This window comes from Vitis vinifera, chromosome 4 (genome assembly GCF_030704535.1).
Source record: "Vitis vinifera cultivar Pinot Noir 40024 chromosome 4, ASM3070453v1".
Lineage (NCBI taxonomy): Eukaryota > Viridiplantae > Streptophyta > Magnoliopsida > Vitales > Vitaceae > Vitis > Vitis vinifera.
Genome location: NC_081808.1, coordinates 2,888,410 through 2,903,995, shown reverse-complemented (window position 1 = coordinate 2,903,995; position 15,586 = coordinate 2,888,410). Strand labels below are relative to the sequence as shown.

General features: G+C 33.2%; 3 protein-coding genes across 3 annotated transcripts; 1 reads left to right on the top strand and 2 right to left on the bottom strand.

Annotated features, from left to right (window-relative positions):
- Nucleotides 1-3,511: 3,511 nt before the first annotated feature.
- On the bottom strand, nt 3,512-5,234 carry LOC100266358 (protein JINGUBANG). Its single transcript, XM_002281326.5, has one exon. It carries the CDS (start codon nt 5,137-5,139, stop codon nt 3,784-3,786), a length of 1,356 nt encoding a protein of 451 aa, XP_002281362.3. The 5' UTR covers nt 5,140-5,234; the 3' UTR covers nt 3,512-3,783.
- A 4,655-nt stretch (nt 5,235-9,889) lies between these two features.
- LOC100244024 (ankyrin repeat-containing protein At5g02620) lies at nt 9,890-12,803 on the top strand. The gene is made up of 3 exons (XM_003631776.4): nt 9,890-10,486; nt 11,168-11,583; nt 11,669-12,803. The coding sequence occupies exons 1-3, from the start codon at nt 10,033-10,035 to the stop codon at nt 12,602-12,604; spliced, it is 1,806 nt and encodes a 601-aa protein (XP_003631824.1). The 5' UTR covers nt 9,890-10,032; the 3' UTR covers nt 12,605-12,803.
- A 221-nt stretch (nt 12,804-13,024) lies between these two features.
- On the bottom strand, nt 13,025-15,554 carry LOC100249196 (E3 ubiquitin-protein ligase ATL42-like). The gene has a single exon (XM_019219159.2). It carries the CDS (start codon nt 14,553-14,555, stop codon nt 13,296-13,298), a length of 1,260 nt encoding a protein of 419 aa, XP_019074704.2. The 5' UTR covers nt 14,556-15,554; the 3' UTR covers nt 13,025-13,295.
- Nucleotides 15,555-15,586: the final 32 nt, after the last annotated feature.

The window sequence follows — 15,586 nt, the reverse complement described above, 5'->3', positions numbered from 1 at the left end:
TTTGATATTATTTAATATATGAATATCCTTAATTTATTAAAAAACATTTTGATGATTAAATATGTTATTATCTTAATTAAAAATAATTAAAATAATACATTATCTTTGCTCATTATGCCATTTTATTTAATTGTTTTAAAAAAAATACATTATTGTTTTTAATTACTATCATGTCGGATTAATATAGAAGTTTAACATAATTAAACATTTTATCATATTAAAATTAATCACTTACTCTAATTTAGACATAAACTAAAATAATAATAATTTGATAGTATTTTTGGTAAAAATTTATAAGAATAATTTAATAAATGATTGTCCAACAATTATTTCAAGTGTTTTTTCTTAGATTTTTAAAATTTGTAAAATACCTTAATTTTCAAAGTCGTTTTCAAAGGTACTTTTCAAGTATGATTAATTTTGATTTGAATACGAACTTCATATTGATTTTAGAATTTGTAAAATAACAATATAACAAAAATTAATTAAGAGGTAACCGTTATTTCGTAAGTTGGAATGTGTCCAAAATTCCTAGTTAGAATAGATTCATATTATAAAGATTGTATAGAATATTTCCTAAGTTGATATGTTATTGTAATGTTATATTTCCTTATAAAATAAAGAAACTTGTTAGAAATATCTTTATAAATATTTTAGACCCAAAAAAAGATATGAGATGAAGATGAACTTGTACATAGATAAGATGTGACAAAAAATGGGGGATATCAGATGGAGCGAGGGGCTCATGGTTCAAGGTATGAATACAAGAATATATGGATACAAGAAAAGTAGTGTAAAAACATGATATGTTTCGAATGTCTAATAATTATATATAGTTTTCTTCTATGTAATAATGTTTTTTACGGTATAGTGAAAAAATTCTTTATTTTTTGTGAATGTAGATATTGTTGATCGAATTATGTTAAAACCTCACGTGTTATATGATTGTTCTATTCTTTATGTTATTAAATTAATATTATTTGCATTAAAACTTTCGTTTGTATTAAAGTTTTTGCTAACACAATATAATATACCATAGATGCTCATAAATCTTTATAGTCGATCATGTACTCATAATTTTTTATAGTTAACCTACCCCTAATGGGACACTTTTGATATTAAAATAAATGAATTAAAAACAAGTTTGAGAATTTTTTGAAATTCAAGTCAAGTTATGGAATTGTCTTATCTTGTCCCATTCAATTATAGATATATATATATATATATATATATATATATATATATATATATATATATATATATATAAAAGTAAATTAAAAAATAATTGAGAATAAATTTTTTATTTTCTCATTTTTAACACATAAAATAATTTTAAAAACTATTTTCCAACAAAATAAGTGAAAAAAAATTATAATATTAATGTATTTATTAAACATATTAATTTTAATAAAATTTTAAATTTTAAATTTTTTATTAGGACAAGCAAATACTAGGCCTTTGCCATCCACACAAATTGTGAGGGTGAAGATGCTACATATATGATATAATCCCATCTACTTCTTCAAAGACTGCCCCATGGAGTAGTTAAGTCATGGGAGCTGAATGTGAAAGGGTGGCAAATGGTAAATGGGCTGCCAATATTTTAGGTGCACATTCCATGAAAATTAAATATACATAAATATCCATGTGAAGGATAAAGGGTATTGCATTGAGGGTAGTCTCTTGCAAGGGCCATTTGAAAATTAAGCCCCCATCATGAACACACCCAACTACCTTCAATTCGAACTTGGACCATGTGTTGTAATTGTATGAATGATTAGTTGCTTTCACCTATCATCACAATCACTTGAAAGTTGAAGTTATTGAAATATTCTCTTCCCAACCTTCATCATCCATATATCTCTCATCTTTTCTCACCATCACCGTGAAGCGTTTTTAACTTAAAAAGAATATTTTTTTAACAAAAGTGAAGTATTTGAAAAATTTTTAAAAATATTTTTAAAAGTCTAAAAAATCATTTATAGTGTTAAAAAAATCTTTCATAGTGTTTTCTAAATGAATACTTAACAGATAATCATCTTAAAAATATTATCAAATATGCTTTAAGAGTCAGTTTGATAATAATTTTAAAAAATATTTTTGATCTAAAAAATGTTTTGAAAAAAAATTAGGTATTAGAAAAATATTTAGAAAACACTTTTAAAGATCTAAAAAATTACTTATAGTGTTAAAAAAATTACTTATAGTGTTTTTTAGGAGAAACATTTTATAGGTGATTCTCTTAAAAGCACTTTCAAAGAAAACACTTCCACTTGAAACACTTTGAGTAAAAAGAGTATCAGAACACTTTAGATATATATAATTCTTGTGAAAATTAATTACTATTTATAAAAAAACAAAATTCATAAATAAAATAATTAAAATATTATCTTCTCAAACCTCCCGATATCCACTCATTCCACCTAAGAAACATAAGGGTAAAAACCCTAGAACAATTGAATTATATACATTGGCCCTTCCAACTTCCTCTCCAAAACAAAGAAATTATTTAATTGGGATAAAAATGGATGTAATATAAATTGATATAATTCAAAAGTGGAACCACAATTCTACCACATGCCGTCGCTATTTTTACCTCATAGTAAATCTAATTCTTAACAAAATTAAATTTTATAAAATGAAATTAAAAACTCAAAAAAATAATAATAATAATAATAATTTTATTATAAATTTTCAAAATTCACCTTATAACAAAACAAAAATCAACTATCATCAATTCTAATAATTTTTTTAATTAAAATTCTAATATAATTAACACCCATCTAGAAATTAAAATTTTTAAAAAAAAATGTTAGGATTTGACACTCTTTCCCAAATATAAGATCCAAAATTAATGAATTAAATTCAACAATAAGACACATTTTAATCACAAATTCATAAATCGGGTGACATGTGCTATATATAAAAAAACCATTGAGTAATCAATGAAACTTAAAAAGTTTCTAATATTACTAAGTCTCTAACTAGTTACATAGTTAATCATTATAAAATTTTTATTATTCAATTTTAGTATTTTGAGATATTTGGAAATATATTAAATTATTATTTTTAAAAATTATTGGGTTTCAAATATTTTCTATTAACTATATAAAATAAGAAAAAAATAAAATAAATAATTTCATAATTTTTTTAACATATAAAAATATAGATTTAATACTTAATAATATTAATTAGAGAATAATAAAAATAAATAACTCAATTAATTCTTAACAATAATAAACACCACCAACATAAGAATAAATATAGAGGTGAATTATAATATATTGTGAAAGAGATAAATTAGAATTGAAAATGGAAATAATTCCTTGTTTTTAGTAATCTATTGTAACCTTCTACATATGCCCTAAAAATTTAAAAATCAAAAGTACTTAGACAATATGGAGACTAATTTGAACCTGATGCCCAAAACTCATTTGATCTTTAATACCAACACAATTGATGATTGGCAAGAGGGTAACGATATATATCAACTTGATTAATGTTTAATATAATAAATAAAGAAGATATGAACAAAGCACTTGATTAACATTAATCGTCATTATTGCTCATATTTATTTCTTCATCTTACTTTAGATGAATATTGCACATACATATTTGTATATATATATATCTACATCCACACCAAAACTTCAAGAAAGGAAAAGTTTAAGGTTTAGGGTTAGACACCCATAAGGCTAATAGGACTAATAATGCCCAGTTTGTACTTTGGGCTGAATTTTATGGGAAAGTGACTAAGGAATAAGCATTCGTCCTTTTATGTAGCTACTGAAAATGGCTACTTTGAAGCTTTTTCTCCACCCATGAAGGAGACAACACAGGACTCATCTCATACTCCATTATCTTCGCCTTCAAACTATCGCTCCGGTTGCTTTCATCCAAGCACATCTTCTTCTGATCATCTGGTAAGACCCTAATTCTCCATACCTTGAAAGTTTGGTCCAAGCTTGCACTATAGACCAAGAACCCCATCACAACTTTCTCCATCTCCAAACAAGCAGCTAGGCATCTCACTGGCCCTCTATGTCCATCCAACACTGCAAGACACTCATGATAGCAGCTTCCTTCTTCTCTCCTCCAAACCCTGATTGTAGTATCCTCAGAGCCACTGAATACTAACTTCTCCACTGCTACTAAACAAAGAACGGCGAACCGGTGACCTTGCAGGAATCCTCCATGGTTGAACCTCCCGGACATTTTCTCCTTCTCCCAGAAATTTATAAACCCATCTGAGGATCCTGAGTAGAGGAAGCAAGTGTTGAGAGACAAGCTTAGGGCCAATGCATTTACCGGTGAGGGTTGGAATTTGAGAGTCATTGTGAGAGTATGAGAGCTCTCTACATATAATCTCCTCCATACCTTCACTGATCCATCAGAAGAACAAGTAAATAGACAACCATCCTCCTGGTTTACCACTATGGCATTAACATTATCTTCATGAGCCACAAATGAGTCCACACACTGCTTATCGGAAACTCGCCATGCCTTTACTGTTCTGTCCCAGGAGCCTGTGTATAAAAGCCCTTCTGCATGGTAATAAGCCATGCAAGAAATACAATCCTTGTGCTTTTGAGGACTTGCCCTTGGGAAAATAAACAATGAGCTTCTTCTAGGCAGGGTTGAGACCTTCTTGGACCGAAAACTATCCGAATTTGTGACATTCCACATCCGGATTTTGTTGTCTCTATGAGTGGTGAAGAGCATGTTACCATAACCCAAGATGGCTCGGACTTCACCGGAGCTGGCCTTCAAATACCCTCTCTCAATGCAGTCAGGTTGCCTCCATACACGAACCCGGCTGCTCTCAGAGCCAGTGAAGACAAGCCCTCTGGAAACAGCGATGGAGTATATGTTACCTTCATGGCGGTGAAGGGAGGCGATGCAGTGGTAAAGGAGAGAAGGGGAAGGAGTATGGAGAGGAGAGAGCGTCCATGGTGACTCTGGACTTGGAGGTGGCATTAACGTCATCCTAGACCTTGTAGGGCTTAAATGGAGGTCTTGTTCTGAAATTTGTTGATGGGTTCTGAGAGGGGCACGATTTGGAGATTGATTAATTGCCTTCCTCTCTTCATCCATGTAGCTAGAAAGACTTCTCTTGCCATAGAATTCCATGGCATGCATAGACAGAGAATTGAAAGAGAGAGAAGATGAAGATAGATATAGTGAGAACTCTCTAATATGGTGAGGGGGGAGGGGATGGGTAGCTAGGTATATAAAGAAGGAATTATGGGGGTGTGTTATTAACACACCTATCTGTATACTCCAGTAGGTTGGAGGTGTAAACGTGGTGTCTGTAATACCATTGATCCAAGTGACGCATGACATTGAAGATGAAAGCGATGGTACGCATGAATACGATCATAATCTTACACGTACGTGCATATTAAACTTCTTCAGCTTTTGTAAAGAACATGACATCTCCATGTCTGATCGGATCGGTGTTTAAAAACATCTTTCTGTTCTTAAAAAACATCAATCATATTAATTACGTTTCGTAATAATTTATGAGAAAACAATTTTTGAGGATTTATTATGAAAATGAGATATTTTTGAGAATATATTTGAATTATTTTAGATTGCTTTTGCTTATTTACTATACTATAAGTAATGATCATATACCAAAATTTTATGTACAACTTATTGTATTTGGATACCAGGATTAATTAAAACTTGGATTAATCACAAAACTTTAGATGAGTAGAATTATATTAAATGTATGTTTGCATACGTGGAGAAAAAGTGGGTCCCACTATTATAGGCCTCTTGACGGGGTTTGCAAGAATTATTGTCGACATATCTTCTGTAACATCAAAGCAGTGATTTAGATTATGTTTGGGCCAGTTTAGGAAAACCATAGTACAAGAGTTACATGTGAAAGATGGACGGTGCACTTCGGATCACACTTGTATTTTTTTAGTAAGTGATTTTAGGAAAATCAATTATAAAAATCTATTTGATAGTGATTTTAAGAAGCACCTTTAGTGTATAACATTTTTAATATTTAAAAGTTTTTATTTTTTAATTATTAAAAAAATTAAAAATATTTTTTAAAATCACTATCAAATGTACTTTAAAGAGTCGTTGGATAGTGATTTTAGAAAATATTTTTAATATTTCTAACATATGAAATTTTTTATAATTTAAGTGTTAGAAAATTTTTAAATGTTTTCTAAAATCACAATCAAACATATTCTAATAGTTTGTTTGATAATGATTTTATGAAGTGTTACTAATAGTTTTAATACTTAAAAATTTTGATTATTTAATTATTAGAAATATTTTTTAGAATTGCTGTCAAATATGCTTTAAGTATTTCTCTAAAAAACATCATAAGTGATTTTTTAACATTATAAGTAATTTTTAAAATTTTTTCAAACACCTCATATTTTTTATAAAATACTTTTAAATTAAAACGCTTACTTGAATCATTGTCAAACGAATTCTAAAAAACATTGTACAAATGTTTTTTAGATTTTATAAAAATGTTTTGAAAGTTTTCATCAAAACGTACATCTTATTTTTCTTTAAAAATACTTTTTACATTAGAAGTGCTTTATAAAAATACTGCAAAATATATACTTAATTAGTAATGGAAGTTGCATAAATTTGATACCGGTGTCAGGGGTGGGCGAAACTAATAATTGAAGGTTTGGGCAAAATTAATGAGTCTATAAATCATCATGCCATTTTTTTTATTTATAATAGATCAAATCTCAATCAATGGAGTACAACTTTTTATCAGCTGTGGTTCTTAAATTATTGATCCACTTGGACTAAATTATTTGGGGTAATGAAAACCTTCATTAATGGCCTCCTATCATTAATGTCTTAAATGCTTGACACTTACTGTGGACATGCATCATTTTCCTTTTGGGTACAAAAGTAGAAGCCATTAGTAAGGACCCATAATGGCTGGTTGTTTGGGAGCACCCACTAGCAGAAATTTAATCACAGAATGAAATATGAGCAGTTGGTGATTTGATGAGGGTAGAGCAATAATTAATGGAACTCTTCTACCTCTCTTCAATCTCATAACTCTCACCCTAATTTTTTTTGTTTTTTTTGTCTTCTACCTCTCTTGAATCTCATAATTTTTTTGTAGAGGAAATCTCTTCTCCGACTGTGGATTAGAAATCAATGTTTTACCATCCTTTTCATTAAAATCTTAAAGGGCAGATAGTACCCCTAGTCCAGGTGAAATCTCTCTCTCAATCAATGTTTTACCATCCTTTCCATTAAAATCTTAAAGGGTAGATAGTACCCCTAGTCTCTCTCTCTCTCTCTCTATCTCTCTCTCTCTCTTCTCCCCTGTGGATTAGAAATCAATGTTTTACCACCCTTTTCATTAAGCATAACCCTTTCATTAAAATCTTAAAGGGTAGTTAGTACCCCTAGTCCAGGTGAAAAAATATTTGGAACCTAGAATGGAGCATAGGGAGGGCCTATCTTGAAGAAAATAATGGGAAAAAAATGGGGAGGAAAGAAAGAATAAAAATAAATTTAAATTCAATCCAATCACACAACAATGATAACTAATATGTTTCTAGCTATTTCTTCCTGCCACTAAAGTAGATAATTAGGAAATATATTGAGTTTTAAAAATTTATTTAGCTAAAGATTATCAAGGTTACATTTGATTATCATAAAGTACTAAAAAATAAAAAAAATGATTTTCTCATATTTGGTTTCATCATAAAAAATACAAAAGAAAATCAAATATAATTAAAATTAGTTAGAATTATATGCATTTTAAAATTATTTAATCCAATCCAATATAAGAAATTAAGTGAAATAAATTTGAAAAAACATATAAAAATAATTTATTAACTTTGAATATATTTTTTAATTTTCTTCATTTTTTTACCTTTTACCTTTTACTTTTCATTTTTAATTTTATTTTATCACATTTTCCCTCAAATTTTAAGGAATCAAACATAGCTCTAATCACTTCAAATATATTACATGCAATGAACTATAGATTAAATATCATGCACCAAATTAAGTAATAAAACTATAGAACCTTACATATAATAGTCATTGTCTGTGTTAGTAAACATTTTTGAATCCCCATTTACAAATCTTTGAAATCTATTATCATTTCTAATGCCCTACCCTAACATACTGTCCACCCTATTTTGGATCCATCAAGCATGTTTTGTGGATGAATCCAACATTAATTGTACTGATATTAGGTGCTGCTTGAGCATGGCCATTGTTGGAATTGAAGTCATTGTCAAGCTTAATGTTTTGTCTTCAATATTCACACTCCTGTGATATGATATGAACTCTTTCCGGATCCCAAAATTGGGTGTTCTAGATTAGGGATGACAATATGACATATTTTTTATAGTCTAAATTATATATAATCAATTTAAAAATAATTTAATTTGAAATATCTTCTTTTTCCAATTTTAACACAAATTAATTAAAAAGTTATTTTTATCCAAATAAGTTAAAAAATTATAATATTTTGTTTATTTATAAAACATATTTAATTTTAAATATAATTAAAAAATTTAAAATTTAAAATTTTTTTAAATTAAAAAGGGTGGGATGGGACGGGCATGAAAAATTCTTATTTATTTATTTTTATTAAAAAAAAGGAATTAATTTATAGAAATGGGATGGGGTTGAGATAACCTTTCCGAGTTTTGCCCTCCCTAACTAGGATCACTAGTCTCAAGACTCTCAACCCAAAAGGATAGGCAAGTACAAAGTCCAAAAATCATAAGCCCCATTGCAGAAAGAAGGGAAAGGGCCTAAGTAGCTCATTTGGCAAGCCCAAGCCCCACACCTTGGTTGGGCAGGTGGGTAAAAATAAAACCTTCGACAACCTCTCTAACCATTGGTACACATTTGGTTTTGGTATGTTTTTTTTTTAACTTGTTTTCCATGTTTTAAAAATAATTTTTATTTGTAGTGTTTTATTTTTAATTATTAATTTTATATTAATTTATATAATTATTTTTTAACATAACTCTTAAAAACATATATTAAAATAATTAAAAATAATTATAAAATGTCCTCTGAAAATATCATGCTTTACGCACTTAAAAACAAGAAAACCATATTCTATTTTTTAATTACCAATGTTTCTAAAAATCGGACATTTTTTTCCCGTAAGTATTAATGTTTTCTTTTTCTTCTCAAACTTTCCAAAATATATATATTACATCATGTCTTATATAATATCATCATCACTGCATGGTTCGTTAAAATTTAAAAATTACATTTGGAATGAGATTGTTTTGATTGAAGTGGTGAAGTGGGCGGGCGTCATCTCACCCATAGTATGAACAAATGTGAATATGATTTGTTAGTAGAAATTGCCATTGACTTTTTGTTACTTCAACACCGTGGACCTCCATCACATACCCTACTTGTCTTTATTAAAAAAATATATTTAATAATTTTCCCTTGGTGAGAGTGGTCCATGTGAGAGAAATGTAGGCTTAATGAAAACATCTCAAGTCTTTATCAAAAGTTCAAAACCGGCAGGCAAGTATGCAACTACTAGGGAACTGGTAACCTCTTTCGAGGTTCTTTCCTTCCCTAATGCCTTCTCTCTCGTTCTATTCTTCCCGACATGACTATTCTCTCTCTTTAATCTTTTAAGTGTTGAGGCTTAAACATCAAGCAGTCAGAATTGACCATCATTTTGATAATTTGGAGTAAGCTATTTTAATTCTTCTTCCTCGTGTTAGCATGATAATCTCCTATAAATTTCACGTTGACTTCCATGCAAGTCTTCCTCAACCTGTAGTCGGGCTTTATCCACCTGCAATTCTAGAACAAATTTAAATTTAAAAAAAAATGAAAATGGAAAAAGGAAAAAAACAAAAAAAACCCTTCCCCCTATGATCAAAATTAATCTTCACAGAAACTTCCAAGTGGCAGCCGTTGTGGAAAAAAATGGCCTCCTCTCTCCTTTATTTCTTCCCCCACCAGATCATTGCATGCTACTCCAATTGATTTCGCCATTATTTTCTTTGCTCACAGCCGGCCCTGCCCCATATGGACAGACGCCTCTTCGAGGCAGTTCTCAAAGGCGACGTTTCATCCTTCCTCTCTCTCGCTCAAGAAGAGGAAGATATCATCAAACAAGTCGTCCCCGGCTCCCTGAACACTGTCTTACACTTAGCAGCGCGGTTTGGGCACTTGGAATTGGCGTCGGAGATAGTGAATCTAAGGCCCGAATTGTCGTCGGCCGAGAATGAAAAACTGGAGACTCCTTTGCATGAAGCATGTAGAGAGGGGAGAGTGGAGATTGTGGCGCTTTTGATGAAGGTAGATCAATGGATTGCTCCAAAGGTTAACCGGAACGACGAGAGCGTGCTGTTTGTGGGGTGCGAGAGAGGGAAGCTTGATGTGGTGAAGCATCTTTTGGTGAACCATTCATGGCTGTTGATGCTGGAATTGGATGCTCCCACCACTTCACTTCATGCTGCAGCTTCAGGAGGCCATACAGGTGAGTATCAAGCTTGACTGTGGCGGATCAAGAGTCGTTGAACTAGATTTACTACCAAGTGCTCGTCTCTATTTGGATAATTTTTTATTTTTTATTTTAAAAAATAGAAAATAACAATTATTTATATATAAAATATAAAATTTTTTAAATAAAAGGTATAAATTTAACCCATGTTCTTAGCTTTAAAATTCTTAAATTTATATATATATATATATATATATATATATGTATATTTACTGTTCATTTTTACCATTCATTATTCACTAACCGAATATTATTCATGCACGGTTTCGAATGTAAACAGCACAATCATTATTACTTTGCGTGTGATTATTGAAATAAAAAAGTGACACAAGTCAAGCTGGCATTTGTGGAAAAACAACGTGCCTCCCAACTTGATCATTTATCATAGCCACCAGTACTGTTGAGCAATGCCACAAAATTAAAGGTTGTGATTAGGACCCCACCAAGCGTCATGCACATGCAAGCTTAATTGGCTCTATCATATAAATATGAGCCACAGGGTCAAGCCCTATGGCCACCATCATCGTGGGCACTAATGGTCGCATTCACACTATGGTCTAGATTAATTATTAATGGGTTCACTGAACAAATAATAATCTTATAGTTTTGTCACAAATTATTGCAATTGACACCACTAGAAATCTACCTATTTTGCAGATGTAGTTAAGGAGATAATAAGGGAAAGGCCAGACTTTTCATGGAAGAAGGATTCTCAAGGATGTACTCCCTTGCACCTAGCTTGCAGCAAAGGTCACCTTGAGATCACAAGGGAGCTTCTGAGGTTAGACCCAGACCTCACTTCCTTACAGGACAATGATGGTCGAACACCTCTCCACTGGGCGGCCATGAAAGGGCGTGTCAACATCATTGACGAGATCCTCTCTGTCAGTCTCCAATCAGCAGAGATGAGAACCGAACATGGTGAGACTGTTTTACACCTGGCAGTGAAGAACAACCAGTATGAAGCTGTCAAGTACTTGACAGAGACTCTCAACATCTCCCAGCTCCTCAACACGCCGGATAGTGATGGCAATACCATCTTGCATCTCGCCACTGCCGGAAAACTCACCACTGTAAGTTAATTATATATCATACTGTATGTTTATATTGACCTACGTACTTTTGCCAATTCTAACTTTGTCTTTGGCTTGAGATTAGACGGTCCTCTATCTTCTCAAGCTGGGTGTCAATGTAAATGCTCTAAACCGCAAGGGTTACACCCCTCTAGATGTAGTTGAAACGGATGCCAGTAACTCTGGCTCGCTTGTGGTTGTGCCTGCATTACTGGAAGCGGGAGCTAAGAGGTGTGACCAATTACCGCCGGTTTCTCAAGAAATTCAAACCATTACTGAACCCTCGTCAGGAAGATTATACCCCACCAGCCCAAATTTACCACCTCCATGGCCAAAAAGGCCCCCGGAATCTCCAGCCAAGCATCACCGTCGCAAGCACCAGAGGCGCCGGGAAAAGCAGCTTGAGCAACAGACCGAGGGTCTCCGCAATGCTAGAAACACTATCACAGTTGTGGCTGTCTTAATAGCAACTGTGACATTCTCTGCAGGCGTAAACCCCCCCGGTGGCTTCAACCAGAGCTCCGGCAAGGCCATAATGGGTAAAAAGACTCCTTTCAAGGTATTCATGGTATGCAACATTCTAGCATTGTTCCTGTCCCTAGGCATAGTCATCGTTCTTGTCAGCATCATCCCTTTCCGGCGGAAATCCATGATGAAGCTCTTGATTTCAACTCATAAGGTGATGTGGATGTCGGTGACTTTTATGGCGGCGGCTTATATAGCTGCGACATGGACAATTCTGCCAGGAGGACCGAGTACCAAGTGGGTGTTGGTGACATTGGTTTCCATAGGGGGTGGGTGCACAATGACCATATGTGTAGGCCTAGGAGTTTTGCTAATACAGCATTGGCTTAGAAAATGGGAATGGAAGAAAACCAAAAGAAAGAACAAGGATGGAAGCCCCCATAGTAGTATGAATAGTCGTGTAGGAGAGATGCAAACGATCAAGAGGGGTGATCATGATTCGACTAGTAACTCCGACGTTGATAGCTCTGAGAAAGGGGGTTACCACCTCTATTAGCAATTTCTGCAGTTTCAGGCCTAATCATGATTCGACTATAACCTTCATTCTTATAGAATTAGCACCTCTCTAATATAGATAGATCATATGGGAGATGTTGGTGTAACATATTGTACAACATGCATTCTGAACTTTCCATCATTAGTTGTTTTCAGTTCTTATGGTTTTAATTAAACTAGGTCATCCAAATTTTCTTCAAGATGATGCCAGAATAGGTCTTCAGATTCATGATTCAGACGTGGTTGTTTGTAATCCATGGCTAGTGCAATTTGTTGGATATATCAATTACAATACCAAGTCAAATTTAATAAACAAATTGTATACTTTAAGGATGGTTAATTCATTGGTCCCGGCCACTAAAGACAATGAAAAAAAAAGCTTAGCTAATAAGACAAGACCCATTACAATATTGAAATGAATTGAAGTAATGGTATATAATTTATGAACACAAGCATCATCTAAACTTGATTTATTCCTAAGAGTTCCCCAGTTAGGAGATTATTAGAAATTTGTCAGGCCAGTTCACAGAGCCAGCATTGGACAGGGTTTTTGTTGATTCCATGATTATGAAGAAGTCTTAACTATTAATTATCTTACAAATAAGGTCTAGTGATGATATGAATGAATAATTTAATTTGATACTATATGGTATTTGCCAATTCTATGGAAAATTTAACACATACCAACTGGTTTAGATGTTGAATGGGTACTTTTTCGCACTCTGGTTCTTGGGAATTTCTTCGCGACCGGCAAACCATTGAACTGTCCGATGAGTTCTAGTCAACCAAAGCTTCCTTGTCCTCTCTTCTTCTGCATTATTTCTTCCAAAGGAAAGTTCTTTGACTCTGTCCTTTGTATTCAATTCTGTGAACCTTGAAAGGTTTGTGAGCTCAGACATGGATCTCTTCAGATCAGGATTCAATAGTCTTGACGTGCTTGCTTCATGGGTGGAATTACAAACTGAATTACTTCTGCTAATCCTAGTGAAGTTGGATTCATGCACTATTTTCTTGTCTACACCCTCCTGCATCTTTATAACAACCTGTTTATTCATGGAAAAACCATTATTATTAGACTCCAAAGAAGGGAACCTGTTGTTTGGAGAGGTTTCATTCATCTCAGAATTCAGGAACATAAAGTCTGAAGAATTTGCATCACTCCATCGATTCTTAAAAATCATATTGGAGAAGATGATCTTGTGATTGACCTTATGCCAGAGTTTGTGATAATCACCATTACTACTTTCACCTTCTTGAATGAGAAATTCTTCCTTTTTGCCCTTATTCATGGCTTTTTGGAAGCTGCTTCCAATACTAAACCTTGATGACCCTTGATCATCTTGCTCCCTCTGGACAAAAAGGTTGATAGTTGAGTCCTCAGCTAGATTCAAAGGGTTTTGTGGGAATCTCAAGCTGTTTGAATAGGAAAAATTTGTAAGGTCCTGGGCATCAAACTTGTACCTGCAAAGAGGACAGCTAGAGTGGCTTTCTAGCCATTGATCAATGCAGTTTATGTGGAATGCATGCCTGCAATTCGGCAACAACCGAAGAACTTCAATTTCTTCAAACTTTGATAAGCAAACTGCACACTCTAGGCCTTCTTTTGATCCCTTGAGTGAAGAAAACCTGAAAAAGGGGAGCGACTCCATCACTCTTTTATCTATCCCAGAGGATCTCAGCCTTTCTCTATCAAGCCCATGAAGGTTTTGTTGATGGTTATCAAAGTCTGAGAAATCAGGCACGGCTACATGACAGAATTTTGCATAAGCAAGTAAGAGAAATGTTAGACAGAACATTATTGAGAGGACCCCAACAACAACCATTAGGTGGGGCTGCAGGAAATGTGGACCAGAGTGATCAGAATCAGAAGTGTCCTGGGCTTTGACACGGTGAAACAAGAGAAGAACTCTGATGACCAGACCCAATTGATTCATGGGGAGATGAGCACACATGGTGTTGTCAAAACCTATCAGAATTCTTCCAGATTCCTAAGCCAAAAAATTTGGCATAGAATCTGCAGGATTCAAAGTTGTTCATAAGATTCAGTGTCTTCCCTGTGACTATATTATATGTCTAACCATTTTTTTTATGGGTATAGTGGGTCCTCTGTTTGTTTTGGTAGTTTATTCCTAGGCTGGGCTGTCTTTGTTGAGCTGCAGTTTTTATATGCTATGGGCATTCTCAAGTCGAATGAACAGTTTTTATACGTATAATGGGTCCATATGTCTGCTTTTGTAGTTAATTCCTAGGTTGGGCTGTCTTTGTTGAGCAGCAGTTTTTATATGCAAATTCGTTTTCAAATTGTATGCATGGACCCGGATTTGGCCTTCTGATTTTAGCTTGTAGATGAAAATCCCAGATTACAGAACCCCAGAAAGACCTGAGAAGAACTGAGTAGGTGAAGAACAGAGCACTATTCCACAGAAAGCCCATGTCTCCCTATCTTTCAGAGTCATTGTTTATGGCTAGTATGGATATATTGACTTGCCAAAAGCTATAAGTAAGTTCACACAAGGCCTTGAATCATCGTTGGACCGACTTTCGACCACAACTGGCTAGAATTTTAGAGGATGGAGCCTGAAACTGCAATTGCAGAATTAAATAGGAACTTGAGGTTTTGTTGAGTTAGAGATTGTATTTAAATTAAAAGGGTTTCCTATTTCTTTGGAGCTGCAACAACCTTTCTAGCCTCCAATTACAGCATTCATGGAAGCCCAAATGATTGGTGAATAGTTTTTGCAGCTACTGATGACTTAAAGTCCATGAGGATAATAGTTCTTGTTCCAGTCTCCATTTGACTCTGTTTGGTAGAAGGGTTCTTTCCCGACACTTTTCCGAGATTTAATAGGAAGCTTGATCATGTCTTAGACTTTTATCTTCTCATGGACATTTGACTAGAAGTGTTTCTTGACAGTTCACTTTTTGTTTTGTTTTTCTTATTCCCTTTTTTTTTTTTCCCGTACTTAAGTTTTTTCACATGTAC

Coding starts and splice junctions, on each gene's coding strand:
- LOC100249196 (XM_019219159.2), bottom strand. CDS start 14,555: ATGTGTGCTCATCTCCCCATGAATCAATTGGGTCTGGTCATCAGAGTT.
- LOC100244024 (XM_003631776.4), top strand. CDS start 10,033: ATGGACAGACGCCTCTTCGAGGCAGTTCTCAAAGGCGACGTTTCATCC. Junction 10,487..11,167: donor AGCTTCAGGAGGCCATACAG/GTGAGTATCAAG, acceptor CCTATTTTGCAG/ATGTAGTTAAGGAGATAATA. Junction 11,584..11,668: donor CTGCCGGAAAACTCACCACT/GTAAGTTAATTA, acceptor GCTTGAGATTAG/ACGGTCCTCTATCTTCTCAA.
- LOC100266358 (XM_002281326.5), bottom strand. CDS start 5,139: ATGCATGCCATGGAATTCTATGGCAAGAGAAGTCTTTCTAGCTACATG.